Source organism: Tremella mesenterica (assembly GCF_000271645.1).
Source record: "Tremella mesenterica DSM 1558 unplaced genomic scaffold TREMEscaffold_11, whole genome shotgun sequence".
NCBI classification, from domain to species: domain Eukaryota; kingdom Fungi; phylum Basidiomycota; class Tremellomycetes; order Tremellales; family Tremellaceae; genus Tremella; species Tremella mesenterica.
The window spans coordinates 238,219-253,009 of record NW_006711235.1 but is presented as its reverse complement, the minus strand read 5'-3'; the positions used below and the strand labels follow the sequence as shown (position 1 = coordinate 253,009).

The 14,791-nt window shown below is 45.8% G+C and overlaps 4 protein-coding genes across 4 annotated transcripts; 3 read left to right on the top strand and 1 right to left on the bottom strand.

The window, feature by feature from the left end:
- Positions 1-222: 222 nt before the first annotated feature.
- Positions 223-2,186, top strand: TREMEDRAFT_64460 (uncharacterized protein; the record flags this gene model as incomplete). Its single annotated transcript, XM_007006736.1, has 8 exons — positions 223-309; positions 362-464; positions 618-985; positions 1,152-1,230; positions 1,284-1,425; positions 1,461-1,582; positions 1,783-1,841; positions 2,079-2,186. 8 exons carry the CDS (start codon positions 223-225, stop codon positions 2,184-2,186), a joined length of 1,068 nt encoding a protein of 355 aa, XP_007006798.1.
- Positions 2,187-4,170: 1,984 nt separating this feature from the next.
- TREMEDRAFT_64459 (uncharacterized protein) lies at positions 4,171-8,636 on the bottom strand (the record flags this gene model as incomplete). The annotated part of the gene is made up of 7 exons (XM_007006735.1): positions 4,171-4,306; positions 4,376-4,523; positions 5,016-5,322; positions 5,523-5,667; positions 5,766-5,855; positions 6,341-8,094; positions 8,139-8,636. The coding sequence occupies 7 exons, from the start codon at positions 8,634-8,636 to the stop codon at positions 4,171-4,173; spliced, it is 3,078 nt and encodes a 1,025-aa protein (XP_007006797.1).
- A 492-nt stretch (positions 8,637-9,128) lies between these two features.
- On the top strand, positions 9,129-10,749 carry TREMEDRAFT_33866 (uncharacterized protein; the record flags this gene model as incomplete). The annotated part of the gene is made up of 4 exons (XM_007006637.1): positions 9,129-9,176; positions 9,346-9,485; positions 9,693-10,266; positions 10,462-10,749. 4 exons carry the CDS (start codon positions 9,129-9,131, stop codon positions 10,747-10,749), a joined length of 1,050 nt encoding a protein of 349 aa, XP_007006699.1.
- An 868-nt stretch (positions 10,750-11,617) lies between these two features.
- TREMEDRAFT_69737 (uncharacterized protein) lies at positions 11,618-12,544 on the top strand (the record flags this gene model as incomplete). The annotated part of the gene is made up of 2 exons (XM_007006845.1): positions 11,618-11,973; positions 12,013-12,544. The coding sequence occupies 2 exons, from the start codon at positions 11,618-11,620 to the stop codon at positions 12,542-12,544; spliced, it is 888 nt and encodes a 295-aa protein (XP_007006907.1).
- Between the last annotated feature and the right edge of the window lie 2,247 nt (positions 12,545-14,791).

The window sequence follows — 14,791 nt, the reverse complement described above, 5'->3', positions numbered from 1 at the left end:
TGAGATCGATGAGATGTATGTTAAATGATATAACTAGGAAAACACAAAATACATTCGACAAGACATTGCTGAGAAAAGACTACGTCTATATACTAAAAAGAGAGCGGGATGATACCGATAAGAGCATGCGTAGTTTGGAATGAAGTCGAGGTAGAATAGGAGAGGAAGGGCGATGATGGTTACCGAGACGGAGATGTAAAAAAGGGTAGAGGTGTCGAAAGAATGGTACCAGGCGTAGTAGCAAACGGAGTAAGCCCGGACGCGGGAATGGAGACGGGGACGGGAATGGAAAAAGAGTACGACTACATGGTAAGGTACCCGTGGTACCGCGTGATCCTGACATCTACAAACTACTCAAGAGTTGAATGAGCATAGAATGTTGTGGCACAAGGGAGATGAAGGATACAGCAGATTGTGGTGGAAGATGGTAGAAGGATCTAACGGACTACATCTACACGGAATGGGTAAGTTCTAGAACTTCTAGAAAGAGGACACAGAGGGGCCGAGACCCCTCCACCCGCCTTCGACAGCGATCAATACGACGCTTGAAACGTCCCTCACGATTCATGCTTCCCGCCCCGACCTGGTCCACTGTTCAACCTTCAACCACTATCCAGAACCCCAATTTGACCCCAAGAAGAAAATAACGTTATTGGCAGATCCCATGGCACCCGATCACAACACGAACAGGTTCAACAGTGGTGAGACACAGACCTCTCGGCAACCCGTTGGACCCTCTACAGTAGAAGACGAATCCGGTTCAGGCGCTGGGGAAGACCGGGTCCCAGATGCCGATGGAGTGATCTTCATTCATTCTATGTCTGTTCACTCTCCCAATCTCATAGCAGCTGTCACCCCACATTTTCATATCAATGATGACCGTTTTTACCTTGATGTATCAGTCAGTATAGACTCTACAGAGAATACCCATTGGACAGGTTACGACAAATTTCTGCAAGAGTCAGCAAATGTTCTGACTGCTTCCGTGAGTTATCAAATACAAAATCAGAAACTTGGGAAGGATTTTGCAGACCTCTGTGTACAGGTGACTGATGAATTAAAGTGGAAACCACACCTACTCCCGAAAAGCCTCCAGCATCATTTGGTATCCAAGGATCAAGCTACAGTCACCCAGAAGGCACTGATGACAGCTTTGGAGAGTGCCATGGAGCAGCGCGACCGCCGCTCATATTATAGACAGGAGCTTTTCCGCTGCTGTGTCAAACATCAGTGGACTGTGCTAGAAGTCCCCAGTCGGATAGGGGTGAGGCTGAAACTAACAGTTGAAAACGTGCAAGTCACCACAACCATACAGCATCATGAACCTACCGCTACTCCAGCGGCAGCCTCTTCCCCTACACTCCACCAGAAATGGGCCAATCAGGGTCCCTCAGATCATGGGGAACCTGCCATACAGTCCAAAGAGTCTGTTGGGACAACAAACAATGGAGACCCTTCAGGCTCATCAAGTCAAGGGGCCCAGGATCTACTGAAACAGTCCCGGTTCGAATCACTTCCACCGCTGTCACTTCCACCGCTGTCACTTCCACCGCTGTCACTTCCACCGCTGTCACTTGCACCTGTCACAAGGCCCAGTTCTCCGGCTCTACACCCTATATCCGCAGCCCATCAAAGTCATGCAGGTGATAACTTTGACATACCGCCCTCCCGGGTTTCCGAGGTCCCGCCGCAGACGCCTGCACCCGATACTCCCAATGAACACAATGACTCGAGGCCCCTCATGTCCTTTATGAGTTTGGGAAATTGGCACTCGACTGACAGGTTGGGAAATCCAAGAATCTGATCCGAAATTGCATTATCTGTCACACGGAGCTTCATATGTAAATTGATGGGCCGTATGGATTTCCGTTCCGAAGACATTCCGCTCTCTTCGACTATCATTCATTACCCTCTCATTCATACCTTCCCATGACTCCTCTCTGTTTACATTGACTATAGGTAGCCCGTCTACATAAAGCCACAGTGGGAGGTATATTATGGTCACTGCACATATTTTCACATCTGCAAGAGCATTGGGTCCTAACATGAGTGTAACATACTGGAAACACACTGACTAGGTTGCAGGTTGGGTCGAGTTTGATGGACTCCGTGGAAATCGAGGTGTCTCTGGTGCTGTGATGAATCATGTCTCCTCTGCAATCAATGTAGCCAAAGGAAGATACTGAAGAATCAGCAAAGTTGGTACTTTGCTGATTGTACTATATACTGTCTACAGGTATCCGTGATCCCCTCTTTGCCTGCTGCATGCGTCTATGTACATACTCAGACAGGTGAAAACCGGCTTTGAGCAAACCCAATGGGGAAGATCTAGAAATGAGAAAACCCGTGCCTATCTACTGCAGCACTGCCTCCTGTTCTCGTCCTTCTCCATCCTAATCCGTCAAGTTTGATGGAAATACTACAAGTCGTTGTTGACGTCCACTCCGGGCACCACCCTAGTCTCGTCCGGGCACCACCTACCACAACACGTGGCGGACAACACATAGGCGTGGGCGTTTCAGTAACACCAATCCGAACTGAACACGTTTGACAACGTGGCAAAGCGGTGATGACCGATCACTGCCAACTCTTCTCTATCATTGTCTATGCCAATTGAGGGTGTCATCTGAGAATTGCTCATACTCCATGCACACTTCTCATCATTATGAACAACAGCGCTACTCACAGACCCTTAAAGACCAGGGGGATACCCCCAAAGAAGCTGCAAGACAGTAGGACCTCTCCATGTAAAGTTATAGGAATCTGATGGGTGAGAGTGATGAGCACACATACCAAGAAGAGAATGGTCGGAAAAGTAAAAAAAACTGGTCAAAAATAAGTGAAAATGGTATTAAAATGAAGCTTGAGATGAGTAGTGTCACAGTTGTTGTTTCTTCTCCTCTACTGACCGAAGGTCGACAAACCTCGGCTAACTATTTTGTACTGGGGCGTCAATGTCTCACTGAGACAGGGTACTTGTCAGGGAACTACGACTAACTACGCCGTAGTAATACATCAAGTGGTAAACAATAAGGTGATCGTCAATGAACTGCGGCTAACTTCGCTGTAGTACGTCGAGCTGCTCCGTGGTAGTTCTCCCTACCTAGATGGTTGTAGCTACTGAATATATCTCTCGCTACTGACAACAATCAGAGATCACTGAAGAAGTTCAGCAATCTGTAAACTATCTATACTTCTCCTCTCCCCTGATAGAACATCTCTCAACTCCTGCACAGCCTCACACTTAGTCTCCTGCATCCAACTGTCACGGACGTCAAACAACCACTCTCTAACAGACGAACGGTCAATGAACCTCGGCTAACTTGACGCTTCAAAGTCGATGTCTCACCCAACCAGGAGGGCGCAGGCATTGAAAGGAGTGTAAGTACGGCGTACTTTGACGTAGTTACTCTAACTAGGGTTTTGGTTTACTGATGGCGATGTATTTCGATTTAAGTGTAGCTATCTCTATCTATCTTTCACTACTGACAACAATCAAGGATCGCTGAAGAACTTCAGTGATCTTCTCAGCTGATATTATCTATTCCTCCTAGACGTTTACCCAACCCTCTCGCGCTTTGACGTACTTCAACGCACTTTGTCCAACTTCCCTGGGTCCCCGGCCGTTCTTCTCCCCCCTTTGACTAACTCCGCCTAACATTGCCGCACTTCTGCTCCCATAGTCCCTACTCAGCCTAACTCCGTATAACTTTGCTGTACTTCTGCTCCCATTGTCCCTGCTCTGCCTAACTCTGTCTAACTTCACCGTACTTGGTCTCAGATGTCATGAGTTACGTGTAGAGTGAGGAGGTTGGGATGTGATAGGGGTTTGATGGTCCAAGGAGGGTTGTTGTTGGTGGGATAATTGGGGTGTCACGACGTAGTTCGTGACACAGTGACACCTAGATTTCCACAAGAAGTCCATTGAGTTCGACCCAACCTGCGACCTAGTCATTGTGTTTCCAGTACTGTTACAGTAGTTCCCCGATGAGTACCCTGTCTTTGTGAGACATTGACGCCCCAGTACGACGTACTTAGCCACGGTTTGTCAACCGCCGGTCAGCAGAGGAGAAGAAAAGACGACTGTGACAAATTACACAACAAGAGTCATACATACTACTGTATGAGTACCACGGTATATCTATCTGTACACACTGCCTGACACTGGTCTCACTCCCCACTGCCATCCACATTTTGTGACACCACCTGAACCTCACCAAGGACTGTACGTAAAGGCAATGCCTTTGAAGTTTGTGGAGCAAGACTTACTAAAGACTTTTTGTATTCCTTGGGATCCCATCCTAACCTGAGATGTCCACTCAGATCATTTCTAGGCTGACACAATTCCAACTTACTTGGTGCCTCTACCACTGACCTTCTCCTATCCCTGAATGCAGAATCGGCCACTGTCTTCTGTAGCCCATCGTCAAGTACTTGAGTGAACATGCGGCTCACGCAAGCAATGAACTCATCCAACCTAGGCCCTATTCTGGAAGGTCCTTGGTAATGCAGTCGCACTGAACCTGAGATGGTCAGCTGCTCATCATAGTTTGATACACACAAGGTTACATCCAAGTTCAAGGTGTGTTTGGCTACCTTGTCCTGGCTGTTCATGTCTGTTGTACGGGGTATTGAGCTAGGGTTCCCACTCATAGGGGCCAAAGGAAGGGGACTTGGTGTCTCGCCTATCCCATAGGATGGGAGTATGGAGCTCTGGCTAAAATCTATAGACAAGGGAGCTATCTCCTGTCCAGCGAGCGCGGACGGTCTAGTTGAAAGGCAGGAGAGATGCAGTCTTTTGCACAGTGTACTTCTTGAACCATGATGAGCTGCATGGCTACATTTTGGTCTTTTGGTGCTGTTTTCCATATCATCCTCACATGAAGGTCGCTTGACTCCCCTCTATGCAGAAGACAGTTTGGAGTGACTGCTTTCATCTCCCGGCCCTGAGTTGATCCCAGGACAAAGAAGAGAGTCAGTAGGAATGGGCTTATATAAAGAATGGGAGTGTTTACCAGTACACCCTTTGGCACTCAGGATGTCAGACAGTGATGTGCTTTGGTCTCTGATGGCTGGGATTGAAGCTCCAGCTTCAAGAGTCTGAAGTTCCGCATTGAACGCCATCCATAGATGCCTTCCCCGTTTTAGTACAGAGTATGTGAGCATGGATGGGAGGGGTCCAGGCAGCTGAAGGTCTGACTCGGGAGAGGATACTGGTCCCATTTTGGTGATTGTTGGAGCCATCTCACGAAATTGTTCTGCAGAGGTAGTGGGTACTCCAAGATTAGATGATAGGTTACTTGTGGGTGATATAGGGTAGACCTATGGAGTAGGGAAATGTTATTGCTACTGGAGAGGATGGAGATCAAAAAGACGTAGGAGAGAGAACTAGTGAGAGGATAACTTACATCCGTCAAAATACTTCACTGCGGGGTGGCGGAAGCGGGGGTGCCGGTGGCGGTCCGAGTCCGCTCTGCCATTTATCCTTTCATCCGTATGGACAGAGTGAGAAAGTGGCGGACAATATTGTCAAAATGAACGGTTGGTGGGAAGGCGATGACAATCGCTTGATCTCCGAACATTACTCGCCTCGCTTTCGATGGACTGCCCATGTCTTCTGGTGTCTCGGGCATCTTGGTAGCTTCTGGACCGATCTTCCTGGGCTGTCTGTCACAGAGCTCTGCCGACCAGGTATAGGGGAGATGAGATTTAATCAATCCGGTGGGGACACGGCCGGAGATGTGCACCTCCGGAGCTGCACGGACCTGATTGTCCCCAGTCGGAGACGTACTGTACCAGTCTGGCGCTGAATGCCCACATGGACGTTCCACCCTGGAAGCACACCGTACCACTTGCTTTCACATCACCATTCCAGCATGGTGGAAGACAATGTTGAAATGATTCAATTGGATCAGTAATCTAACAAAAAAATCCCGGAAATTCTCAATCCAATTGCTGCTTGTTGCCTCAATCATTGTTTTTTTTCTTCTCAGCTGACCAACAGTCAACAAACCTCAGATAGCTCTGTCATAATAGGGTGTTGATGTCTCACAGAGACAGAGTACTTGTTGGGGAACTATGGCTCATGGAGCTGTATGAGCGTGTTGATAAATAACAAACAATAGGTGGTTGTTGGGGTACTACGTAATCTGGACGTAGTAGGTCGTACTGCTTGGTTGCAAATATCCTTCTTTTGATGGTAGCAGCTGATACTGAACTTGATATATTTGTTCCCCTGCACTTGCTAATAATGATATCACATTTCAGAGTAGCTGGGAGGGCGCAAAAATGTGTAAGCTGGTAGATCTTGGGCTAAGGACCGGCCAGCTGGTGGGCTGACTCATTGTCTGTAAACAGCTGAAGATCTTGATCGGAACCCTCATTGGGCTGTTGGTATCCCAAGTGACCATAGTCTGCAGAGTACCTAGCAGCTGTTCCCAGGTTAGCTGGCCAAAGATGAACGTCATGTTGAAGCTGTGAAACAGAAGATGGCTGTGGTACTGACCACCCTGAGCCTTCACTTGGAAACAATATTGGCCTGTGAGGATATACAGGCTTTGCTGTATATAAACCAGATTGCCAGAAAGCTGGTTGCACTTGTTGGTGTACCATCAGTTGTCCTTGCTGTTGCACTGGGTGTTGTGCTGACTGGCATCCTGGCTGCTGTATTGGCTGAGACCATACAGTGTACCCTGACACAACCCCATGTGTTGAAGACACTGGATCTGAGGACATGTAATTTGAGGCATTAGCATAAGTTGGAACTGCTTCATTTGTGTATGGGTAGCCTAACACATGAACATTGGCTCCTTCTGGAGGTATGGGTAGAAGTACTTGTGATGGTGCAAGTCCATGATCTGTCATTCCATACTGGAACACTTGAATTGAAGAGCTTGGAGGATATGATATGGACAATGGCCCCATGTTGTGAATATCCATGGTATTGTTTGTTGGGCTGACATGCTGCCTGACCTCGGTGGCAGTATGAGACTCAAGCGCGGTGTGATCCTTGTCCTCACGCTCAGGGTAAGGAGCACTTGAAGAGGATACACTTGGGGCAGTTGTAGATTCATGATCTGGCATGGTTTCACTGACCCCCAACTTTGGGACTTGGAAGGTCAAATCCACTCCCAACCGTGCAGGTAATCTCACAGTTGTCCACCCACGGTTTTTGCAGGACAGGTAGAGATCTCTCCTGTAGTGCCTGAGCTGCATAGGATGGTTGAGAGCAAGACTGATTTGTGTCATAAGTTCTCTGTGTGTGTGTGTAGCATTGTCAGATGAGGTTGCTTCAACTTGACAGCTTTTGTAAAGAAGGCCTGGGTCTGACTCCAATTCTTTTTGCACCTTCTTTGCCAGGAATGGAATATCCCACCCCAGAAAGTTTGACTGCAGCGCATAGGTCAAGGATCTGGTGATAATTCTGGTACACTCTTCACGGAAGAGGTGGTAAGGTTCCCAATAACTGTTACCCAAGGGGCCCATAGTAGCCAAACCAGTTAAGGAGAAAGTGTTGTCATACAGGTGTATACAAGGAGTGATATCAATATTGAGCTGAGGGGAGGTTGAGCAGAGACTATAGATAACGACTACACCATCAGCATCAGCTGCCACAAGTGTCTTAGCTGATGTATTGTATCGGATTGAGTTCAAGGCAGAGTTATTGGAATTTGGTGATACATTTGCTTCAGGGTGGTGTAATTTCTGCTCTGGGGATAAAGCAGTTGCTGGATACAGTACCTCACGACTTGACAAGTTGAACTGTACCCCCATGGGGTTGGAGCCAATGTTGCTAGCAGGGCGCCAGTTGATTGCCAAAGTCATTTGAGGTGAGTTGAGGTAATTGTGACCAATCAATGTACGTTGCTTGCCTTTTGAAGAGTTTCCATGATGATTCTGATGGTCCGCTGTATTCTGGTGCTTGAGGACAGCGGGAAAGAAAGGTCTTGGGGAAAAGAAATCAGGGATTGGTGTTGTTGAGGTCACTTGCAGCAAATTGACTTTCAATTCAATGTCAGGCCCAAAGTTTCTGGTGTGGTTTGTAGTGTCCAACGGTGTTCTATGCAAAGATTCAGAAGCACAGATCTGTATAGCCTATGTCTGCAACCAGGTTCTAGTGCCTTCTGTATGTGTCTCACAACTTGTCTCTGGGCTACTGTAGTTGTATCAACAGGTATTGTTTGGAGCTGACAGCTTTTCCTGAAAAGTTGTGGCTTCGAGCTGAGTTCCTCAGTCATACTTTCCACAAGTTCCCGCATGGTGGTCCCAAATCCACCAGATTGTAACTCAGAATTCATTTCATTGGTCAGAACCTTTGCACAGTTCCGTCGAAATCTCTTGTAAGGCTTCCAAAAGGAATTGCCTATAGGTCCCACAGTTACTGATGTGTCAACATAGTAAGTATTGATATCCTTGTGTATGTTGAGGGTGATACTGGCTAGAAGCTCAGGTGCGCCTTTTACAAAATGACCAATAAAAATTTCTCCGTCAGCATCCGGATCCTGACGTTCCTTAGCACCTGAATGGGAAGCCATTTTAGTAGAGGAAGATCCAGCTGGCCGTTGATATTGTGGACCACGTCCGTGAGCCCTATGTGTTTGGTTGGTAGTTGTACCATTTGTGCGGTCAGGTGCCATGATATCTATCAATGATGTTTCTCTCTTTTTGTGACCAGGGGAGTGGGCTCTTAGTAGTAGTTGAAGTTTGAAACTACAATTTAGTCCAAATGTTGCGGGAAGAATGGAACGTGGGAATCGTTTTTAGCGGTTGAATATCGTCCGAAGGCCCGTGGACGATTCCCATTCCTTTGACTTGTCCTCATTTTCCTAAATATCCTCTCTCCTCCTCCCCATGAAGTCTAGAGTTCATATCTCGTGTGAAACCACTTTCCCCCGGCCAGAAGAACATCGATAACAATCTCCCACGCCATATGAGAAGCGTGCGAAATACCTCAAAGTGCCACACCGCAACACCGCCACGGATCATGTTGGAGCCCCGAAATCATCGCCACCCATTTTGGGTAACACGATGCTTCTTTCATCTTGAATTAGCGAAAATGTTCATTTTGAGACGATCAAGCTTTTGTCTTCTTTCTCCTTTTGAGTGGGATGGAACAAGTGGGAATGAAGATGGAGGTAGCTGATGAAGATTTCTGTAGGAGGTTACCTAAAATCGAAGTGAGTTTGCTTTTCTTCTCGGCATCCCCGTTGTTAGCTTGTGCTCCCTCCCTTATATGACGTATCGATACCATCCGTCCTGTCATGGTGTACGAGGCAATGATTCTTATGAAGTGAGCATAGATGTAGTGGAAAGTATGAAGAAGGCAAGATGATGGCTGACACAAAGCTTCACGCCCATTTGACAGGAAGTATCACACTACCAATCTTTCAATCGATATGGCAACAGAGGGTCGATACAGAAGCAGGTTTTGATCTTCCTCCGCCTGATCAAGTACTTGGGAATCGAGCAGGTCAAAGTGTTTCTACGTGGGTTCTCAGATTCCTCCTATTATCACCTTGTCTTGACCTTCACACTCCTCAACGTCCCAATCGATATCCTTCTTTTGACGAGTGACGAAGAATGTTCAATTCTTCTCTAGGTGATCAATGCGTTTCTCATCTTTAAGGTTAACGTACACAGATCCGATGTCGCAGACTTTTCATGGAAATGGGATGAATGTCACTGATATCCAGATTCTTCCCTCTGTTCAACACGTACCTCTACTCTCTAATTTCTTCCCTTCCATACCTCCTCACAGCTCTCAAATCCGTTCTCGAAACGTTTCAATCAGACAACGTCATCTATCTCGAACTCCGTACAACACCTCGTTCCTTACCTCCTCATTCAGCATCTGAAGTAATAATCGCTATCAGTCAACAAATACAAGAATGGAACGTATCTCAACTCATGTGGACAGGTTTAATCCTTTCTATCGATAGAAGTAAACATTCTATATCTGAAGCTTGGGGGATTCTCAACCTCGCGTTGGACCTCCGATCTCGTGGATATCCAGTTGTAGGTCTAGATTTAGGAGGTAATCCCATCAAAGGGGATGTGAAGATATATCGAGAGATATTCAAAGCTGCTAAACGAGAAGGTTTAGGGTTGACTTTGCACTTTGGAGAAATTGAAGGAAGAGATGAAGAACAATTGGAAATGTTAAGTTGGGCACCGGATAGATTGGGACATGTCATATGGGTTAAAGAAGAGATGAAGAGGAAGTTGGTGGAGATGGACATAGGGGTAGAGATGTGTTTGAGTTGTAATGTTTTGGCTGGGTTATTACCACCTATTTCAACTCCGATACGGAACACGAAAGAGATGACAGTTCGTTCTTCCGCCAACGCTGAGATGGACGCTAGCGCTGGGAATGAATATGAGCTGGAGGGACTTATGAAGGGTGATCAAGACTCATTCGACGTTGGTAACATCTCAGCCAAAGAGGAATCTTCAAAGATGGAGGAAGACGACCGGCAAGAATCATACGAAGCTCAATATACATCTCATCATTTCGGTCAATGGTGGTATCTACCCAATCCGATAAGTATCAACACTGATGATCTTGGAATATTCCATTCTATTTCTTCTTCCGAACATTTCCTAGCTTGTAAACATTTTCATTTATCTCGTGTTGATCTTGTTCGATTGTCAAGAAGAGCTTTGAAAGGTGTTTTTGGTCCTACCGAGGTTGTAGATCTGGTTGAGAGGAGATTATCGGAGTTTGAACAGGAAGAAGGGATACCGATTTGACCCCACCATATCTACCAAGAGATGTCCTTAGCAACAGAGTTAGTGATATGTGCTATGATTTTTGTATTCACCTGAGGTTGATAACGACACATGCATGGACGCAACGTCCAACTCAAGCATACCAGTACAATTCACTCGATCCACAGGCATCCCGAGGCCCGGTGTGATACGGACATTGAAAGATCTCCGTTCCCAAGATCTCAGATCTCAGATCTCCGTGCCCGAGGTCAAGTTGCAAGTAGATTCAAGGTCATCGGGTGATTCGTTGCGTTGACGAATGTCGAGATTTAACGACATGTTCGGTGTTCTTGACGGCCGAGGATGGCGTTGCCGAGGGGATACAAAGGTATATAAGAGGGTTTGAGTCGGGATGATCTTTCTTTCTTAAGTCTCATTCTCAACGACTACAACTCACTACTACTCATACGTTCAAACAAACTTCCGTCGGATATCTTCTCTGTGGCCTGTGGATCAAAGGTCATAAAAGGTAAGTTACTCTTTCCCGTAAAACTCGGACTTGACAGTCGTTTTCCTACCCTTCATATCTATCGCTCTCTATGCCATCTACCATTCTACCTGACTGTATCGCTAGTGGTTTGCTCACTCCTCGGCTCTTTCGTTCTCGCCATATCTCACATTGTCATCGAGATCCCTATTCTACTGGATCTCGCGAATGATCCCGACTCCCAACTGGTCTCCCTTTGCCCCTCCCCCTAGAACTACTTTACTCCCCGCTTAGTAGTCACAATACGTTGACCTCCGCTCACTTCTGAATACAACCTCATGACCTGTTCACCTTCTCCATCAACATGATGATATTGATAGTCTCATACGTGAAGTGGCTCATATAACTAACATACTAGTCAAAATGCGTGTTTTCGTCACTGGAGCATCTGGTTGGGTAGCTCATCATTTAATCCCCAACCTTTTAACCCACGGTCATACCGTCCTAGCCCTTTCTCGTTCTCCATCAAGTGACAACAAAATACTTTCCCTCTTACCAACTTCCATACCATCTTCATCCCTCGAAATCATACGTGGATCCTTAACCGACCTAAACGTCTTATCCACCGCCGCTTCAACTGTCGACGCCATAGCACATTTAGGTTTCAATCATGATTTTTCCAATTGGATGGAATCGATTCGACAAGATGTACAAGCTATCAAAACAATGTCATCTTCTCTCTCATCTGGAAAATCTATAATCATCGCCGGTGGATTAATGTTACGACCAGATGGAACTGAAGTGACTGAATCTATTAGACAAGGAAACGAAATGCGTGGTGAAGCTGAAAATTTCGTTTTCAGTTTAAAAGAAGAAAAAGGTATAAATGGTATGGTAATGAGATTACCAAGTTCTGTTCATGGTAAAGGTGATTATGCCTTCGTTCCTTATATCATTACGAAATCCAAAGAATTAGGTTTTGTCCCTTTTGTTCAAGGTGCCGCTTGGGCAGGAGTACATGTTAAAGATGCTGCGGAATTGTATAGGATAGCTTTGGAAAATCCTAAACATGGTATTTTACACGCTGTTGGTGATGGTGATGAAAATATTTCGACGGAGAAAATCGCGGAAACTATAGCGAAAGGATTAGGATTAGAAACTAAGGATGTTAGTAGGGAAGAAGCTCAAGAATTGTTAGGTTTTATAGGAAGGGTTTATGGTGCTAATATCTTCGCTACGGCTAAAGAAACAAAGGAAAAGTTTGGTTGGCAACCGAAGGAAATTGGTTTGTTGGAGGATATCAAACAAAATTATCTTCATGATGGTGTGGAAACTAAGATGTTGGTTTGAGAAACCTCTTTCGATCGAGTGAGTTTTCGTCGAATATCCCTTCTTCGACCATATCGCTTATGAGTAGTACTATACGTAGTAGGTAGGTAGGTCAGGAAACTCGAAAATCAGTTCGATGCAATAGGACGAACGATCAAGGTAGAAAGTTGAATATGCACCGTTTGTTTCGCATCACTCGCACCGTATTACCAACCAACAACTTCAGTGCGACCCATGTATCACATACCTCGTGGCGCGAAGCATAACCTCACCATCCACTGATGATCACAGATGAAATAGTTTCAATAGGAACGCAAAAAGAGACAATAACTTTCTCATCTGCATTCTCGGCATCTATCAATAACAACTTTATCTTATGCGAACCAATTTCCCTCACCCCCGCGCAAATCGTCTCTCCCTTTCATACAACCTCATCTCCTCATCCAACTCCACTTGCGTCTTCGGTCTACCCCTTTCTTTCCCATATGGCGCAGCCGATTTCAAAGCTTGATCCACATCCATTTTACCATTCGCCACGGTTTTCGCACGTATGACTTTGGCTTTGGTGGCTGTCGCTGTAGGGACGGGTTTTTTGTTCTTGCTATAAGGAGATGGGTGGTCTAGTCTGGAGAGAAGGGTGTTTCCTGGGTGTCGGAGGTTGGCTCGTTGAGTGGCGATCAGTCTGATGTCAGTGTCTATCTCACTGTGACTAATATCATTCCCCGCTTGGCGAAGTGAACAATCAAATTCCTCGCTGACAATATTACACTCTTCTACGATCTTGTCTACACACAAAGACCAAAATGGCCCAACTGATCCATATGGATATGGAGTATGAACGGTGTTGGGGTACATGTGTGAGGTGAGCGATAGGGGAAAAACTGAAATTTGCGAAAATGTATGAATGACGAGTCGAGTGGCGATATAAACGAAAGAAAATGTAACTCACGAAGCTTGTTTGGCGGAAACAACACCTTGTCCGGGTTGCCCTAGCCTAGCCAATAGCTTCAAACCTAATGGTTTCCCATCATCTTTCTGTTTCGGAGGTACTTTTGAGGTCGTTGGTACTGGTTTCTGTTTGACCGCAGTGGGGTTGGGGGGAGGAGGAGCAACGGATGGGGATTGAGAGTTGAAAGGTTGTGCGGGGGTGGGAGAGGGGAGAGATTGGTATGGTGGAAGAATATGTTGGACGGTCAGGTGAAAAGCTGAAAATTAGTCCTACGGCCTTTTCCATTTGCGTCTCCTTACCTCAAATATTGAAATTTAAAAAAGGTGGAGGTGAAGGGGGAAAGACGTGAGATACCTGTGGGAGAAATGAATCGTAGAAAAAGCCGGATGGGGGTAAGAAGATAAGGTGAGGAACAGTGAGGGAGGAATGTCACTCGAGAGGTAGAATGGAATCACAGACATAAAGAGATATGTCGCGCTAGTGGAAGTTTTCAAACGTGAAAGGAGAAAAGAATAAACAGCGGGAGAGAAATAATCTCATGAGAAAAAGATAAATCCACTTTAAGGGAGAATGGGAGGAAATAAATACCAAAACACAGAAACCGACACAATACAGAGAAATATAATGCAGGGGTGAAGAAAGGGAGAAAGAAGGAGCAACGTAGCCAAACCAAATAACTCACTGGAATCAATGATTTGACCACTATATTCCCTCCTAATTTTCTCCGCATCCAATTCATTATGAACTTGAACAATAGCTAAACCTAAAAATTGACCTAGAGGATTATGTAAATTCCTCACGCTCGTAGTGGTTGGTAAGTTTAACCCGGTGGGAGAGGTTAGTAAGTCCTGGTTGAATCAACATTTGGATAAACCTTTGTCCCATACCCCACTTGAAGGGTCAGGTATGATTTTCATCGACATAATGGGTAAACTGAAAGCATGGGAATGAATCGATTCAGTGATATAGGGGGATAAGTTGGGCACAACGAAGTGGGATGAGACTTGCGAAGAGAAGACGAGAGAAGAAGGATTAGAAGTCGTTATCGGATATGAATGGGATACTCGGATGATAGATTGTTTAGGTATAATCGTAATACGTAGAAATAGATGGATGGGTAAAGTGGGATAAGCGAGAATGTGATAGAGATATAGAATATAAATGATGTGACTAGAGAGAGACGTGTAGAAGTTGATTAACAGAAAGATACAGGGGGGGAGAAGAGGGAGGAGAGTGATAGAGGGGAGGGGGGCGGGGAGGGGATGGAGAGAGAAAGAAGTAAAAAGTAAACCAGAACTCACCTTGAGATCACTCTCCGA